This window comes from Bombus pascuorum, chromosome 17 (assembly GCF_905332965.1).
Source record: "Bombus pascuorum chromosome 17, iyBomPasc1.1, whole genome shotgun sequence".
NCBI lineage: Eukaryota > Metazoa > Arthropoda > Insecta > Hymenoptera > Apidae > Bombus > Bombus pascuorum.
The window spans coordinates 1,714,499-1,733,338 of record NC_083504.1 but is presented as its reverse complement, the minus strand read 5'-3'; the positions used below and the strand labels follow the sequence as shown (position 1 = coordinate 1,733,338).

Here is an 18,840-nt window from a genome sequence, read left to right as displayed (position 1 = left end):
GAGTATCGCTACTATGAATCAACGAAAACCGCTACTGCCGCGCCGCGATTAGCGCTGTCTAAATATTTTTCAAGTCAATCGCTGTCGTTCGAACGTAACTCGCGCGATATATAAATGCAATTTTATGTCTCCCTTTTTTCGTGCCACATGCATTCGTGCACGGTAGCAAAAGCGGTTATTCCAGCGTTAAATTTAATTTATTCCCAATGCTGACGTATCACGAGGTATTCGCGTGATCGCCTCTCGACAGCACAGCGAAAAAGCTTTCTCATTCGAGGAGAGTAGATCTGCGGATAAAAAGGGGTACACATTTTTTCGTGGAATTCCTTCGACACCTTTTTTCTCCCTTAAATCTCCGGTCTTTCAGCATTTTTTCGTTCACATAAACGGGAGAGAAAACGGTTTTCGGGTAGAGAACAGTTTAGATGCATTGAAAAGATCGGCACACGAATTTGAAATTCGCCGCAGTGGCGCATTTCGGTCGGTAAATTACGCCAAATTTTCACGTGTTCAGAGGCATAATTTTCTGAACGATTTATCACCTTGGTAATGACGGCCGGGACCCACCTCGCAGTCAAAGAGATCGTATGTAAGCCGGAGAACGTTCGATAATGGCGTGGCCGGTCGGACACACCAGCCTTTCGTGATCGCGAGATGTAATTTGATATTAGCGGGCCGTTTCGGTGGAAAAAAGTGGCGCGTTCCTACCTAGCCTTTACTCTCTTTCTCTACCTCTTTAGCGTTCTTCACGGTGTACCATGGCCTGATCTAATGGACAATGGAAGGTCCACTCTGGCATCGAACCAAAGACACACCGACGTGAACACCGACGCGACGCCACGAATTTACATAACTTCACGCTGCAGGTGTTCGTATTGCAGCTTCGTACGTGTAAAGGTACGTGCATTCGTGTGCAAAATGACACGAAAGTAACGTAAACCATGGCTTTCGATGGTTGATGAGCAACGGTAATATAGGTTAGCATGAATTGCGGATTTTATCATTGGGTGGTATTGACAAAATCTGCAATCACCTAGTTGCCAACCCAATATATTAAAGTAGATAAAATTTACGAAGTATCTAAAGTAAATAAAGTAGATAAAGTAAATAAAATAGATAAAATCGAGATTTAGTTTGTATTTTAAGATTTTGAAATAGTCGTTAAAATGGCAGTGGAAGGCAGTTCTATTTGCGGTAGATTAGCAGGTGGAACGATGATTGATCACCCGGTTGAAAGCAAGCTGCTGCTAATGATTATCAATTAGTTATCGATAATTCATGGTTGACTCGTAGGGATAATAGCTTCGAGAAACATATGTAGGTCCCTACAAGCGTTGCAACAAATTTCATTTTCTACATAAAAATATTTTCGCTATACTTTAAAGGAATAGATTTTTGCAATTGTTTAAATTGTTTAATTCTACTTTGTAGAATTGGCACGAATGATAAACATTACGATTGAATATACATTTGATGAATAACATTACAGTTGAATGATATACGATTGAAGATCGATTAAATATTTATGGTAGAGTATCGGCAGCGAGTGAAGAGCGATTCGTAGAATGCACGTGAAGAAATGGACATACGTGGTGACACGTGAAGAATGAATTGCACGTGGCAAAAATCACCTATACTTTACTTATTCAGTTAAATATTTTACTTACTTCAAACTATTAATTTTTCACGTCTCTTCAACCTTTTGCACTCTAATGTCGAGTGTAACTCGATATCAGTCTTTATCTCAGTCGAGTCCCATTCGACATTCTTTCAGTCCCACCCTTTTTTGTGATTGTATGCTGGAAATTGTTTCAAGATATACCATACACTTAAAAATTAGAAAATACAACAATAGTGTGAATAAAACTAGTATTTAAGTGAATTTGTTTCTCCCTTTATTTATTTAAATTGTCTTATTTTTTAGTTAAAGTAAATTTCAAATAAAACACTTAAAAGCGTTGGGAGCTGCTACTAACGAAATTGAAATAAAATTCCCAGTGAAAAAGGTTAAGTTACGTACGTGCAATTCTTTTTCCATTCTCCTCTTACAAATTCATATTTTTCATAATTTTTTCACAATTCATAATTCTGTTATTTATTTTCAAGTATTTACCAGCAATCGTTAAATTCATCACAGTTGCCCTGTTTTCTGTTTTAATTCCATGTTGCAGCTAAATACAATCCAAAAGCTGTTGAACCAAAAGAAATTCACTTACAAGAAGAAATTATCTGCAAAATTGCTTTCGATGCTAAATAACCGCATTTATTTCGATAAAATTTCATAATATCGTTATCGCTTCCATATTCATAGCCTGTCTCTTTCTTTTCCCTAAAACAAGGAAGTCGTCGATGCTGATCGATACGACGTTAACATCTATAGAACAATCGGTGAGCCTGCAGCTCTCGATGCAATTTTGGTGCATCAGGAGCAGTGGGCCGCTGCACTGCGACCAACTGCAGCACTCCCTGAGGGTATAAAAGCGGCGGGTGGTTACGGAAGTCGTGGCTCGATGGAAATAAAGTTTCGTGCAGCAGGGCATCGCGAGGTTAAGAGTGGCGATATATCGCTGCGGCCTGATTTCAGCCCGGCACGAAAACCACCGTTTTCTAAGCCTGTCTTTGTACGCCTCCCATTCTTCCTAAGAAATCTTACGTTTCTTCTGCCACCCTTTCTAACGTATGTATCCTAACCTATGTATTGTGTTGGCAACTAAGTGATTGCGGGTTTTATCAATAGATGGTAATGACAAACCCCGCAATCACTTAGTTGCCAACACAATACATAGGTTAGGATACATACGTTAGAAAGGGTGGCAGAAGAAACTTAAGATTTCTTAGGAAGAATTTTATCAATAGATGGTAATGACAAACCCCGCAATCACTTAGTTGCCAGAAAACTGATTGTATTCTGTGAGATTAATTTAAAATATAGCTTCAGTTCGAGTTCCTCGATGATAGATTATTATAGTATTTCCATATGATATGGTGTTACAGTAATAAATAGCAATAGTCACTCAAGTACAGTAGAATTCCTAACCTCAATCTATTAGGAGGAGGATGAAGTGATTCATATATTAGGTTGGCAACTAAGTGATTGCGGATTTTGTCATTAGGTGGTAATGACAAAACCCGCAATCACTTAGTTGCCAACCCAGTAGTACTGTATAATAATCGTTAATGACTAATAAACAATTTAAAATTAATAACGAATAATCTTTTTCGATAAAATTCAATGAATATTGGGGGAAATGAAGAAGAAATAAAAGTGACGTGATTGGTCGACTTTGTTCCAATCGAGGACCGACGCAGAGTGGCGCGTAATGCACCGAATAACATTTGTGTCGCGCGCCCGAATAATTGATCGTCCTTTCACGTGCCACACCGGACGTAAATCGAAGAGCCGTGGTAAAATCGTTCGTCGAAGAGGATACGTTAATATTCATGATCGAGATTGTCCGAGCTTGACGAGTCGACGTGCAGGATTATTTTCTCTTTTGGTCCAACGAATAGTTTTTTTAATTTCAACTAGTGGCTTGGCAACTAAGTGATTGCGGCTTTCGTCATACCACCTAATGACAAAATCCGCAACCACTTAGTTGCCAACCGTGCAAGTTGTAAACCATCGTGAAACAGACAAAATTATATTGAAATACTGATTTATTGTAAATAAATTGTAATTTTAAATTGTAAATAAATCATATTTAACAGCATAAAATACATAAACAACAACAACAACAACAAATACATAAACAGCATAAAAAATCTCTAAAGAACTAATGCTTCAAGGAATTCTAACATCAATAAAAAAGAAAGATTTTTCTAAATAATCTAGTAAACTAATAAATATAACGTTACAGGTTTAAATAATCTGTATAAAAAATCATAAATCAATCATGTTGACAAATGTGTCGGTCATTCGGTTAACATTGTTTCGCTAAATCCTATCAACCCATGAACTTACTTCAATAGAAACTCGGTAAGCAGTTGTTCAATAGGATTACAAGTCCTAAAACAACACGTGAGAAAACATTCGACCCAGTATTATAGATAAACGTTCGTGAAATTCATCCGGATAGACTTTTCACGGCAAACCGAGCACGTTTTCCACTAGATTTTACGACCTGGTATTTAGCAAGCAGGTAGAGACAGTCGCGTATGCGACGCAGTCCACCGTTAACACCGACGATTTTCACCATCCGAGATCGGACACGATACGAAACGTGCGCCGCTCGCATAGTCATACGAGCATCCTCCTCGTTAGCCGAAATCGCCCTTTCACCTGGTCGATTCCGGAATAATGGGAAACTGGCAGAAAACTCTGGAAAAATGGAGAACAATAGGATTTGCCTAATGAAATAAACAAAAGTTCTATTTCCCTCCGAGATCCATTATTACGATAACATAGTTTAGAATACCGTAACGTCGTTCCATTCACCTAAACGCTACGAATTCATTCAATGCAATTCTAAAAATTTAATTCATTCAATTCGCTCGTCAATTTTCGCCAGATATTGTTATATTGTTATAATATAAAATATTACTGTAATATTAATATTTGCGATAAGATAATCGTTGTGATAACGATTTTCATGTTATTTAGTGGTTAGAAGAGTATGCTTTAATGTGATGTAATTTTTAAATGAGGAGCAACTAATTCGATCGAAAAATATACAGTGGCTGACGAAAGTATTCGAACGCTTACATATGCAAACTTGAATGGTCGATATAATGTACATTAAAGTAATTTGCTTAGACAAGCAGATGTCAGTAGGAAGATGGAAGTTTTGAGGTTATGTCAGTAGAATTTGAAAAGGAATCAACAACGTAGGTAGGCTGATACATTTATTAGAAATACGCATTGTAAGTGACTGAAAAAGTACTTGAACGCTACATATATTATTAAATTGTTTAAAATTAATATTTTGTTGGACCACCTTCAGCAGCAATAATGTGTCTCAATCGACGTTCCATACTGTAAACTAATAATTTTGTAAAACTACACTGAACGGAATTCCATACTTCTATAATTTTATCTTTCAATATTTGCTTTGAGATTATCTGAAATTTATTTAATCTTTTTCCGATTTCAGCCCATAAATTTTCAATAGGAGTAATTAGCATGTATGGTGTGTTATATACAATCCACTCTTTCACAATTCTAACAGTATGCTTAGGATCATTATCTTGTTGGAAGTGGAAATCTTCTAATAATTCTAATTTACGAGCACTCTCTTTAAGATTATTTTTTAAAATATTCAAATACTTATATTTATCAAGTATTCCATCAATAAATATCAAATTTCTAGTGCCACTGGCAGCCATGCAGCCCCCACCATGACCGATCCACCTCCGTGTTTCACTGTTTCATGTAAATGTCGAATTTCCAATTTCGTATTTGGTTTTCTCCACACATAATTTTGACCTTCTGAGCCAAAAATGTTAAACTGACTCGTCCGAAAAGACGACTTTGTCCCAAAAAGAATTATCTTTATTAATATAGGTTTTTGCAAAAGTCAGTCTTTTTTATGATTTACCTCATTAATATATGGCTCTGTCATGAAAATCATTATTTCGTAAGATCAGTCGACATAATTCCGGGTGAACTTCTTTATGAAACATATCAGCTACCATACTTGCGAGTCGAGGAGCGGATAAAGTAGGATTTTTTTTAATTCGCGAATGATAACTTTCTCCTCTCTTCCAGTCAATTTCTTTGGTCGACCTGATCGACCTTTGTTTACAAGCGTTCTCTCGTTCTTTCACTTTTTTATGATATAATGTATCGTGGACTTGCTTCTGTTCACAATTCTGGCAATCTCGTTATATGATTTGCCGTCCTCATGTAATCGGATATTATTTCTCTTTCACACTTTTTTGTTTCACACTTTCTGGTATTCATTTTAAATGCTATTGTGCACACTTTTGCGTTACTGTTACTGAAACGATATCCTAACATCAAGTGAACGTACGAATATTTTCATTTAGCAATGATGTTTACATTCGCTGCAAAGGAAGATGAAAAACTATCAACAATGTTACAGCGTTCGAATACTTTTCTGAAACACTCATCATGAATGTTTCTAATAAAAGTATCATAGCTCCTGTCTATATTATTGAATCCTTTTCAAATTTTTCTGATGTAATCTTGACACTTTCCCGTCGCTATAGATACCAAATTGTTTTAACAAATTAATTTAGTACACCTCATTTTATTAATTGAAATTTGTAAGTGTAAGCGTTCGAATACTTTCATCAGCCACTGTATGATAAATCCGAGAAGTTGTACAAAAAAGAAACTAACAGCACGCCTAACATCCAAGATACGATAATATATTATTTTCACGAATTTTTCCTCAGTTAATATTTTTGTAAATATTTTTCAAAAGAATCCCATGACAAATTTAATAAAAAGATAGTTTCTCTTTAATTCACGAATTTGTCAATCTTCCGTGTCGTTTCTACGGTGACTGAACGAGCCCGAAATAAAAAAAAAAAAAAAAACTGAAATAGACGAAACGGTAATCCTTTGACGAAAACAACAAAATCGAATATGATTTACACGGACGTTTGGGTGTTTGTCCAGGCTACCTAATAATAACGGTATTCATTGTTGTGTCGTCAATCCCACGGCTGGACTCTTTCGTCTATTTAGAAATAGGCGTTACGCGGGCATTGTGCGCGGGCTTCCAGGAGAGAAGCAGAAAACATCATTGTCCGAGAAATGGTCGAGTCCGAGTCGCCCTTGGATGCTCTCCTCCGCGTACGATACCCTCGTTGCTGCGATCAGAAACGAGGCCGAGCCGTTCGTGCGGAATACAAGTACCGAACACACGTACGCCATCTGAATAGTGCAGCATTACCGGATACCGCTCGTACACACAGGATGACTTTTATTATTAAACGATGAAATTCCACGATCTAGCTGCTTTGTAATCGTTTCAGATTTTTGTTAATAGATTGGACATTTTAAACGCGGTATAATCGAGCATTCTTTCCAGATGGATTTTTCCCTTCAACTACGAACGCAATAATATAATACTGTGATATGTTCAAGTCAGTGAATTTTTGTAACGAGATACCAGATATCTATAACGGAATTCTATGTGAAATATGGGACCTCGGTAACGTCGGTAAAATTCTATTAGATTTTCCTCCTAATTAATCTTTTCTAAAAATCTTTCAAATAAAATATTTCATTCCTATTTATAATAGAATCTTATATTTCAATGGATTTTCGAATTATATAAAAAGAATTATAACAAACCAGAAGTGTTTCTAAAAATTATCTTGTATTATCCTATTATGGTAAAAGTGGTATGATACGATTCCAGTAATAATTACGAAACGCTAGAATTAAAAAAAGACAGATACGATACCGCTTTTTTGCAAACAGTTTCACAACATCTAATAATCCGAGAGTACTGTAATATTTATAAATATAGTTTAATAAAAATACTACAAGTATCGATATTAGAACCCGTTTCATGATCGTTTTATTCCTACCATTCGTTCAACACCTGCGCTTAATTACGACTTGTGTTAAGCAAGTTGTAGGTAAAAGGGCGTTTCCAGGACCACGTGATAAATTCGACACCAACAATCCTCTCTATCCACGAACACGTATCCAACCGTTTAATTTTCCAACTCGATAAACCCGACACATAACACATCGCCGTTAATTAACAGACAGCCATGTATAATTCATGTGCTATTTGCTAATGGGGACAGAAATAGTTACTCTCGAATGGTTGGCACCGCGAAATTTCATACACCATACGCGACTCTAGGAAAATAAGAGCTCGGTGTATTAGACGTTTTATCGACGGAGTCGATTAACCGGAACCGTGAATCATATCGAAACGAATGGGCAAACCTTCTCGAGATTTCACGGTAATCGACCATTGATTCAACGCGCCAACTCTCGATTACACCTATCGATATACGCGTACTTCATTGCAACAGGAGACGTGGCGACATTTTTCAATTTATATTAGGTTATCCGAAAAGTTTCTTTCGTTTCGTTCAATTTCTATTATTACGTTCGTGCATAATTCAATAAACTAATAAAAAACAAAAAACATTGTGCGTTTATTATTTCCTTACAAAACGAAAGAAACATTTCGGACAACCTAATATGTTACGTTACGTTTTATTTGTCCTCTTTTTAATATTATTCTGGGCAACTAAGTGATTGCGAATTTTGTCGCTAGATGGTATTGACAAAACCCGCAATCACTTAGTTGCCAATCCAATATTTCTAATTATTTGATTATATATATTTATTCATGTTCTATTTATAGGAGAAAATATTTTCAGATATCATTATCTCTTATCTATATAGTTTGTTATCTTCTAATAGATAAAACCACGAACGAAGAAAGAAAGATATCTCGGTCGATGGAAAGTGTGGAGTTCTAAAGAGAAGCTGTTAGGCGAATCGTGAAAGTAAACAACTTCTTTTTTGGAAGTATATATATGTAGTTACTTACCGGCGAACCGGCACCAAAGTGAAATTATGAAACTGTTTGGCAGTCTGTTGAGACTTATCTGATCTTTATTATCCTAAATTAGAACTTTTTTTGTGCGATAGAGAAACTCCAAGTTAGTTGAATACATCTTTTGTAAAGAATAAATTTCCATTTCACTTTGGAAAGAAGAAGAGTCATAGAATATATAGCTAATAGATTATCTCGGAAGTTATTCTATTCTTTTCGTAATATTTTAACACTTGAACTACCGATAGTTAACGCTTTGACTGTCACGTGGGTCATATATGACCCGCCAAGGTTTCTCCTGTGACGCCACTGTGCGGTCGTTGGTGACCGGAGCGCTTCAACTTCTTACAATTGTAAAAATTGAATGAAAATTGACAGTTAGGGCATTTTGAATATAACCTATAAATAGAAGATACTTTGAAATAAAAAGTGTCCCACTGAACAATTAAACATTTTTATTGGAACATCAATTTAAAAAAATGAGGACAAATCTTGCATCGAACGGTGCACTGTGTTTGCATCCATATTTTTGCGGGGTTAGTCTACGAATATTATTATAAACACACCTTAGAAAATAATTGTGAATGCTGCTTTATAATCATATAATTGAAGTTACAAGTGTGAACATACCTTACTATCATATATAGAATGAGCAAATGCCGTTTATTAATATTTTCTACATGTTTCAACAATTTTGCACGTTTTGCTTGCGATGAAACAACAAATGCGAATGATTTGTTGAAATAAACAAAGCCTTGTTATAATATGTGGCTATCAACTGTTAGCAAGGCGCCACGGTGGTCACCTGTGACCACCAATAAGATAAACGGTCCATTGGGGGAGAATGTTGTCTTAAATCATCAATTTATTATTACTTTGCCATTATATGCTTTGAATAACAAAAATACTCCCGTGGCGCCCTCAACGAAACATGTGATTTCAGCGTGGCAGTCAAAGTGTTAACACAAAGCTATTTCTACGAAAACCAGTGAAAATGACTGGTCCTTAAAAAATACGTAATAATAGAATATTTCTATATTTATTGATTTATTACTTCCTTACGGAAGGAATTCCATGTTATGTAGTATTTTTGGTATTATTAATCCATCATCCCTAAACGAGGGACACATTTATAAAATTGTAGAACTAGCCATTTTGACCGGCATTGGTATAAGTAGCCTTGATAGCAACTTATGTTCAGTTTGAATACATAAAAAACAAAATAAAATTCATTACATTATTGTTTTAGTTATCGCTACGAAAAAAGATATAACACGAAGTAGAAATTTTCAAATAAAGTTGTAAAACCGGTCAATTTGACTGATATGATCCACCTGCCAAGATCAGCGTTTTTTCATTATTATATGTTTCGAATGGCGGATCGGTGTTGTGGAAGCATTAGAAACCATATTGGACGCGACAGACGCGCCACACCAGACGACGGAACGTCTATTCGACGATTCGAACGGCATCGAAATTTAGCGAATTTTCCGGTTTCTTGCCCCCTTTGATGATCCCCCGGCCGATATTCCGACCAGACGGCGGATACGTAAACCTACACGTCGAAAATAAATTTTGCCGAGTATTGCCGGTTCATTCTAAGGCGTATAGAATGATAGCTATTTCCGTTAAGGAGAAAAAAACCGGTGCCACTGTCTGTCCGTGGCTTCTAAAGATAAAGCGTCTGCAAGCGATTTAACAAGAAAATCACTCTGCTCCTGTCTGCATCCTGCCCTATCGAATTCGTTTCCCCTTTTTCACAACCCTTTTCCTCATTCCAAAAAAACAACTACCAAAAGACAACCCCCGGAAAAAGAAAAAGTAGAAGAGAAACGAAGAAACTAGCGATAAAACGGAAAATAAAAATATCAGTACGCAAGCAAACTATTCGCCTTTCGAAATTTATCGATGGCTAGAAAACAGCAGACGCGGATGTTGACTCATTGCCACTCTCACTTTTCCAACGATTTGCATCGAATCTCTTCCACATATTTATGCGCTCGATACGAGCGCACAAAATCCGACCACTCGTTTGCAATATCACCGATACCACACCGCTTCTCTATTATATTCTTTCTCTATGACTGTTCCACATTTACGTTTCCTCCTTATGGATCAGACCTGACTGTAGGTAAATTCTCGAATAGTACCGACTCGGTACCCGAGGCCGACACACACAGCAGCGGTCCTCAGACACGTTTCTATTTATATTTTGATGTATTCGCGGCCGATTTTTGCCTAGAGGTTACTCATTCACTCGTCGATGAATTAATGTATAACGGATAGCAATAGGGGGCAAAGGTTTGCAAATGTATCATATGCTTGTCTATTCGATCGAATAAATACCAATCTGTTTGGTTTGGAAATTTGATGAACGTACTCTCTTAACGACGGTGGAACGGTGTTTATTTCATGATCGATAGATTAGGCGATGACGAGTCAGATATGAGATAAACAAACCTATCGAAATAAGACACGCTACGGTCTCCTTCTGAACAACGATAACACGTACTGATCGAAACGATTCTGATTTATTTTGCTTTTGTGAAAACATTCTTTATGCCGAGTTTTGATCAAAACCTTAGTGGTACAAGTAATGAAATTTTTAATTTGAGAAAATTAAAAGTGGATGAAGTTGAACATTAATAGAATCATTTATATGATACCAAATATTAAAATATTGCTATAGTATTTACAAAATGTGTATAGTACTATAATATCACTATACATATGAAAGTTTAAACGTCCAATAAAATTCTTTAATAAATACTGATCTTATCTATCTTTCCTATATAAGATTCCAAAGAAAAATGCACTTTCATCATTTTTCCATTGAATTGGTCGATTATTAAGGCTGGATTCGATGAAAGATAGTATTCTCGACGTCTTGAAAGCGAAATTATCACAACGTTCGTATTATCTGAAATACTTTAGGACCTCACGTTAACAGTTAATCCATGCGTTTAAATTTATCAGAGGACTGAAGAAATATGCAAGATTGTTTACGTACATATGTACTACTTTCGGTTATCTACTATTATTACACGCCACAAAGTGCTTCGATGACTGTGAAACCAAGGTTTTTCAATTCTTCGACTTTTAAAGCTGCAGAAGATTTATACTTTTCTTTTCAGAAACTACATATAATTTCGCGACAGTCTGAAAATAGATTTCGTTTCGCGTGCATGTAAGAAGATAAAAAAAAAAAAGAAGTTACAGGAAGTTTGAAAAATTCTTTTGGAACAAGAGAAAATATTTTTTTTGCATACAAGGAGAGAAATAAAAGTTAGTTGGTTTATTCACTCATTAGACAAGAGTTGGTTTCGCGACGCTGATTGTTGCGAAACCGGCGACAATAGCGATCATTTGGCCGCTAATTAACACCGATATGAGAAGAATCGGTGTTGCCGTGTCGCTGCGGCGTGTCAAGAGGACACAGATTTTCACAACGCGGCCACGGATTGCTGTAATCCAAATAATTACCATCGCCATTCTCTTTCTCTCCGTGACAAAATTCCTTATTTACCATAAAATTCCTATATTATCATCATTCGGCTCCTAGTCTAATTCAACGATAAATCGCTTAAACAATGCTCGATCAATTCAACGATCAATTGCAGAATGCAATTTGCTATTTAAGAACAAATTATGAAGGTAGAATAATTCGGATAAAACGGACCTCGATAAAGAAACGCATAAAATTCACAAGAAATCCATGGGTTTTCACGCGTGTAGACTATGACTGATCTTTTTCATTGAACAGTTTGCGCAATCGATACAAATAACCGATTGATCAAATAAAGCAGAACTACGAAACGCTTCCTTCCTGTTTACGTAAGCATTTTATAGATAAGATTTAATAAAATATCAAAAGTGTTATTAATAAGCAATATAGACAAATTAAAAATAATTTCTATTATTATTTCCACTATTTTTTGTTTCCTTATTTATTTCTACCGTGTTCCGGAAGTGTATATATCGATGAGAGACGCTTGAAAAGCGTCCTAATGGCACGAAAATTGGTAGCGGGCGAAAAATTAATGAAATTCAAGGTAGGAAGAGAAACACGTTGACACGTATTAAACCGATGACAACGATCAACGATTTGGATTTGAGAGGAAAAGGGGGTGGTAGTGAGAAGCGGGGAAGGTTAATTTTACGCGACGCTATGGAAATCCGAGTCGATACGTCAAATCCTCTCTGCACGGAATACACGCGAACTCGTATAATACCGCGGTTACACGAGGCCGTCTCTCGTTTTTGTTCCTCTTATTCTGTCTACGTCGTCCGCTGTACGCTTCCATTTAACAGCTAGCAGTAGCGGTGCACTGACTCGAAAGTCTGGGAATCGAAACCGCACGGATTCCCCGGCGGCGAGCCGCCTACCCGACTAGACAAGGACCGAGAAAATAGCGAAATTTTTACCGAGATGCAGAGAGAGTGTGACTAAAGCACGCGTCGTCGATGCTGGAAAAGAGACATGGGCATGCACACGCGCAGGGAAAAAGACAAAATACGAATACATATGTATATACGTAATAATACGCTATACACTATAATATTTATAGCGTAAAACAGCTGAGAAACGAGAACGACATTTTCTCAATTCGAGATACGTCAAAAGTTCCCAACGATTGATTTAACATTATGTATACAACTTCTAAACGCGAGAATTCTTATTGGTAATTGTTATCGATGATTCTTATTGGCGAATGCCAATGATTCGTAGGCAACGATACCACGACGACGATCGTCGTTAGTTTTTCTCTGTCGCGATTCCCCTGGCGTGCGCGGCGTGACTTTTTCCTTGTTGAAACGAGAAATAATCGACAAGACGGCCGTCAAACGTTTCCGACGTTCCGTCCAACAGATAGAAGAGATGGATTGCGTGCTAACCTGAAAGTCTAGCGAGGAATCGAAGCATGCCAGCGGCGGAAGACCAGCAATGAGCCGCGGTTCCAGCGACTAGAATTCCACCAGCGATCGGCATTTGTGTTTTCCTCCTCTTTCCCCAATTGTCCTGGCTATGTGTGTATGTGTGTACGTAGTCGGTTTGGCCTCTCGTGTCTGTGCGTTCCTCTTCGGCCGTATGCCAGAAAAAGAGAGGTAGGAGATTCGCACGAAAGAGCGAGAAGGACGGAGTGTGGCCAAGGGTGACGCGGAGTCCTAGCCTAACCTAACCTCTCTTCCTCCTTTGGTGTAAAGGGATACACAGGCACGCACCGGATGAAATGCAAGATCCTCTTTCGACGGGGCCAAGCACGAGACAACCGGTCGCGCACTGTTTTTTCAGTTCATGGCACACACTGTTCCCATAGCCCGTGATTTTTCCTCGGATGTTTGACACTCCCGTTTCGGCTGGACAGCAGCCGGTTTCGTTTCGTTTTTCGTTTACGTGTCGTTAGCGTGTGTGCGCGCGTGCCGTGCCGTGCCGTGTCGTGTCGCGCCAGTGAAAACTCTGCCAGCGCACAGACAGGAATGGTATAGACTCAGACAGAGACGGGATAGATAAATTGGCCTTCAGCGAGAGAGAGGGAGAAAGAAACAGTCCATTACGGGGAGAGGGGAGAAGCGCGTACGACGGCGTAAAGTCCGACCACGGCCTCTATGGGATGTGAGAGAAAGAGAGACGGATTCTATCTCGTTCTCTCTCAGGATACTCCTCTCCGTACACTTCGACACGATGTTGTCACGATTCACGCACTCATTCGTTTCTCGACATTCGAGTGGCAGACGCGTAAAACCCCGCGCGCGCACTTCAGGAACTTCTATATAGGTTCGGAACGAAAACCTGCTGCTGCTGCTGCTGCTGCTCGTTGCTGCGACTCGACCAACGAAACTTGTATGTACGACGAATACGCGCGTTGCGCCGTGATCGTACGCTTCGAAACACTGTTACTCAAACCGCGAGTCACAGAAACTCTCTCCTCTTTCATCGGCTGTTTTTCAACGACGATAACCAACAAACGCGAACATGCGCTATCGTAGCAATGTTAGATGTATCTGTACAATTGTCCCGTCGATGATGGTGGTGTTACTACTCGTTGCTGCTTTTGTTAGATATGTCATCGTGACCGCGGTGAGAATCGCGGTAATATTCGCGGTGTTCGTGGGCCCTGACGGGCCCTCGCGATTCTATTGGCAACGACACTGCACTGTCAGACACAGGCTACGATAGAACAGCCGAACGACGACTGACTCCTCCACTCGCAAGCCACCAGCAACGTTGCCACATCACTCCTGAGTCTCAATCGGACGAGTCTTCGGCCACCGACGTACAGGTACGACGATCACTGCGTTCTTGGTGCTGGCGCGCGACCGACTGTTCCATTCGATTTGTTCTCTCCTCTTCTTTCTACCTCGCGATTCTTCCTCGATACACCGTTGTCGTTGTTTTCCTTGTTGTTTATTCTGTTCTCTCCTGTCCTGTCTTGTCTCGTCTCGTTTCGTTCCGTTCCTTTCTATCCTCTGTACACGTCGAAATCGTATCCGCCGAATCAAGTCGTTTTTCGCTTTGCCACGACTTGTCACCGATTCTCCAAGCCTTTTACAGTGCCTTCGCTCTTACATGGTTCTCTTGAACCCGGTGTGTTGTGTCACGACGACGAGGGTCACACTCGGTAACTGATCGTTGGCTATTGTCGCTACTATCGACTGCGGATTCGGTCAGTGCATCGAAATCCACAGAAACACTGTGATCCGAACGAGCACACAGCACCGAACTAACTGACCACATCTGCTGCCGATTTGATGGCAGCTCTGTTAACTACAGCGCACGGCCGGCCAGTCTGCCTCTGCCAGCCAGTATGCTCCTTCGCTTTCTTACTCTCACCTACCAGCAGCCTGCCAGCCTTCTCGAATCGGCCGAGCCTACCTCTCTCGTGTATTCTCCTTCCCTTCCCTATCCCCTGCTCAACCGCTTTCCTTCTCCTTTCCTCTTGCCCTTCCCACTACTCGCCTCTCATTCACTCGCTCGCTTGCTTTCTCCATCCTTTTCCTACCGTCGACTCTCGCTTCCACCTACTACCTTCCTATCCCGTTCTTCGTTCAATTCTTCGTCTCTCGCTCTCCATCGAATGAATGGTTTTAGTTCGGGAGGGCGACCGTACCGGAAACAACCGATTGCATCCGGAAATCACCGAGCCTGTACTTCCCGCATTAGAGCGCTTCTTGAATAAAATTCTATTCTTTCCTCCTTTCTTTCCTCACCGTTTGATATCTTCACCGCGTAACTTCCTTCCGAATTCGTCATTCTCACACGTACGTATCCGGGGAAAAACGGTTGATAATATAACTCGCTTATCGACCGTTTTCCTTACAGCGAAATCGTCTATGACACTATCGCGACTCACCTTTCTCCGTATGGGATGTAATCCGTTGTACAGGATCGCGTTCCACGAACCTTTTCGTGTAACTTTTCGTGCGTGAAATTGTAATACGTTTTGACGCGTGCGTTTCGTTTCTAATGCACGCGCTTCTGCGCGTGTTTTCCTTCGTCGCTTCCTCTCTTTCCCACATTCCCTTCCTTCGTTCGATCGACACCGCTTCTCTTCACGGAGTGTCCCGTAACGGTAGTTAAATTGTGTATCAGTCGCTCGTATGAACGCATTTGCATCATTGTACTATTTATGCAAATACTCTTTCTATTACAATGGAGTCACACATTTTAACTTATCGCGTCCCAATTTTCTCGTAAAGTCTACAACCATAGTTCTACTTTTTACGAAACCCCTATTCGAATTTCAATTTTATAAAATTTTAATTTTTTGAGCGGCTATAAAAAATAATTTTTATGGACAATAATAATATGTATTTATTACAAAATGTTTATCGCGTGATTTCTTCGTATAGAAATTTCCCGATTGCAGAGCACGCGTGCAGGAGTACAAAAATCGTGAACGGATTGCATGTTCCATATTTCGTGTAACTGGAGCAGTATTTTAGGCCGAAAATTGGCGCCGATTAAAAGAACTGCAGCGTCTGGTGAACTAAATTATGCAAGAAAAATATACCGAATCTCTTCGGCAAGATACGTCAGTGCCGCTACGATTGCCATTCTGTTCGCATTTTTTAAACATTTCTTTAAGATCCGCTCGAGCATGGAATGTTGAAAGCAGGCGTAATTCGTGGGTACAGTTATGACGGTTCAAATTAAACATCTTGATCTAACTTCTTTCCTGTTTGGTCGTACAACTTTCTGTGAAGAAAGTTTCTTTTGTAATTAAGTATATTTTATAGTACAACGAATCAAATAATAAAGAAAATAGCAATAATATAATTTGATAGTAACGAATGATGATCATCATGAAATATGTACAACTTTCTATGTTTGACGACAAACTCTAACATTCATTTACATGGAACGATGATATCGTTTCCTGTTTTATCTGCCCTTCTCATCAGATTTCTCAGTTGGTTGTATTAATTTTAATTTACGTAGCTATACAAATCTCGCATTCCATTGTGCAAGCTAGTATATAAGATAATAAGATACGCCAATTCATAAAGTCCAAAGAGACACATTGAACGGTAATCAGAATTATGTTTTAATATATGTATTGTGTGTATATGAAGCGACATCTAACAACGATATGTGCACAACTGCGACAAGAGAGTTCAGCCATTGAACGCGATGTGGCGCTTTCTTCTTCTTTTAATCCATAATACGTAATAAACAAACTTTCAGGGAAAAGAAATAATGTATGTATATAATATATTCTTAATTACCAGAAAACATTCTTCTATAGCTTCGAATATGCCTAATTGCTTATTGTACTCTAACAATAAACAAATGATTATTAAAACTCTTAGTTGCTTGAAATTCAATAACCTTTTCTTATAATTTTTATGACAAATTTTATCATTTTGTAAAATTCAATTGAATAATAAATTTGTAAGGAAATAGATTGTCAGTTTTATTTCTATTTCAGAATTTTTTAAAAAATCTTTATACCATAAGATTAAACCTCCACTTTCCAAACGCCATGGAAAGAAAAATGGAAACGATGAGAAACAATAGGCCGCAGGGGCAGGTTCTTTGAGATTGCGTTCGCATAAACGACATCTGAAATATATTTAAAAATAGTGCGAGACTATTGAAGCATTTCGCCCCAGCTGGCCTCTCGCCTCAGTCAGGGAACATCTGCGGAGCAATCTCGATCCTTGCGTCATTATTCTTTGTGACCGCGCACCATCGATTCACAGGTTTCCTCAACCATGGAAATTAATCAACCTTAGACCATGATCAGAACTGATAGATAATGGGAAAACGTGACGTTCGTCGTTGCAAGATTCACCGATCGAGGAACTCGATTCTATCATCTGCTCCATTTTCTTTTTTTTTCTTCATTCTCATCTTCCTTCTCTTCTTCGTTTCTTTCTTTCTTTTTTTCCTTCTTTTGGATCGGCGATTCAATCGAAGAATTGTTCGATGAAGCGATTTGTCGGCACGCGGTTAAAGGGAACTTTATCGTTCAGCGGTCGTGAAAATAGCGAGACGGGAATGTTCGCCGATCGAATTTCGCTAATCCAAGTACTGAGAAACGAGGTAGTGTATGCACGCGATACAATCAATTATCGATTAGGAAACTGCACTTTTCAACGTAAACGATTCCTGATTGTGAGCTTTTCCTACATAAATGTTACTGGACGAAGCAACTGTTACGTGCACAGTGAATCAATAATATGCGTATCGATCATTTATTCTCTATTCTCCTATTCTAAAAACGGTTCACGTGCACGGAAACCAAACCTTTCTGCGGCCAACGAATATACTCGGTGCTTTTAATGCATGTTGATTCTATCATTTCATAATTATACGCTGTTTTATACACAAAATAACTTTGTACATTTACCTTGAATTTATTAGGTTGGAAACTAAGTGATTGCAGGTTTTGTCAATACCACCTAATGACAAAATCCGCAATCACTTAGTTTCCAACCTAATAAATTCAAGGCGAATGTACAAAGTTATTTTGTGTATAAAATAACCAAATACGATACACCAAAACGTTCTATAATTTTATTTGCTTATTTAAGTACTATTTATTCAATTACAATTCTTGAATTTCCATCGACAGGTTTATTCCAATCACAAGTAAAAATTCATTCCTTGGAATCATTTTTGAAGCGATATTTCGTCCTAAATATCTCAAAAATAACCTAATTACATCCTCTAATTCATTCTTTTCCCCGTCCATTAAGTAACAATAAGTTTCCAAATCGGACTTCTCCAATAACCATACCGAAAGAAATATTAGGTTAGTAACTGAATGATTGCGGATTTTGTCAATACCATCTAATGATAAAATCCGCAATCACTTAGTTGCCAACCTAATATTTATCC

The 18,840-nt window shown here is 38.5% G+C and overlaps 2 protein-coding genes across 4 annotated transcripts in view; one reads left to right on the top strand and one right to left on the bottom strand.

Moving 5' to 3' along the window:
- LOC132915479 (uncharacterized) overlaps window positions 1–15,628 on the bottom strand; it is a 76,346-nt gene extending 60,718 nt beyond the window's left edge. The window contains exon 1 of one of the 2 annotated variants that reach the window (XM_060975305.1): window positions 13,422–15,628. In XM_060975305.1, the coding sequence (XP_060831288.1) occupies window positions 13,422–13,485 (64 nt within the window). In that variant the 5' untranslated portion in view covers window positions 13,486–15,628. Of the gene's footprint in view, window positions 1–13,391 lie in introns of both variants that reach the window. The other variant, XM_060975304.1, reaches the window with a different exon arrangement.
- Window positions 1–18,840, top strand: part of LOC132915480 (serine/arginine repetitive matrix protein 1-like) — a 109,737-nt gene that overhangs the window by 71,513 nt on the left and 19,384 nt on the right. The gene's annotated exons all lie outside the window — the stretch shown is intronic.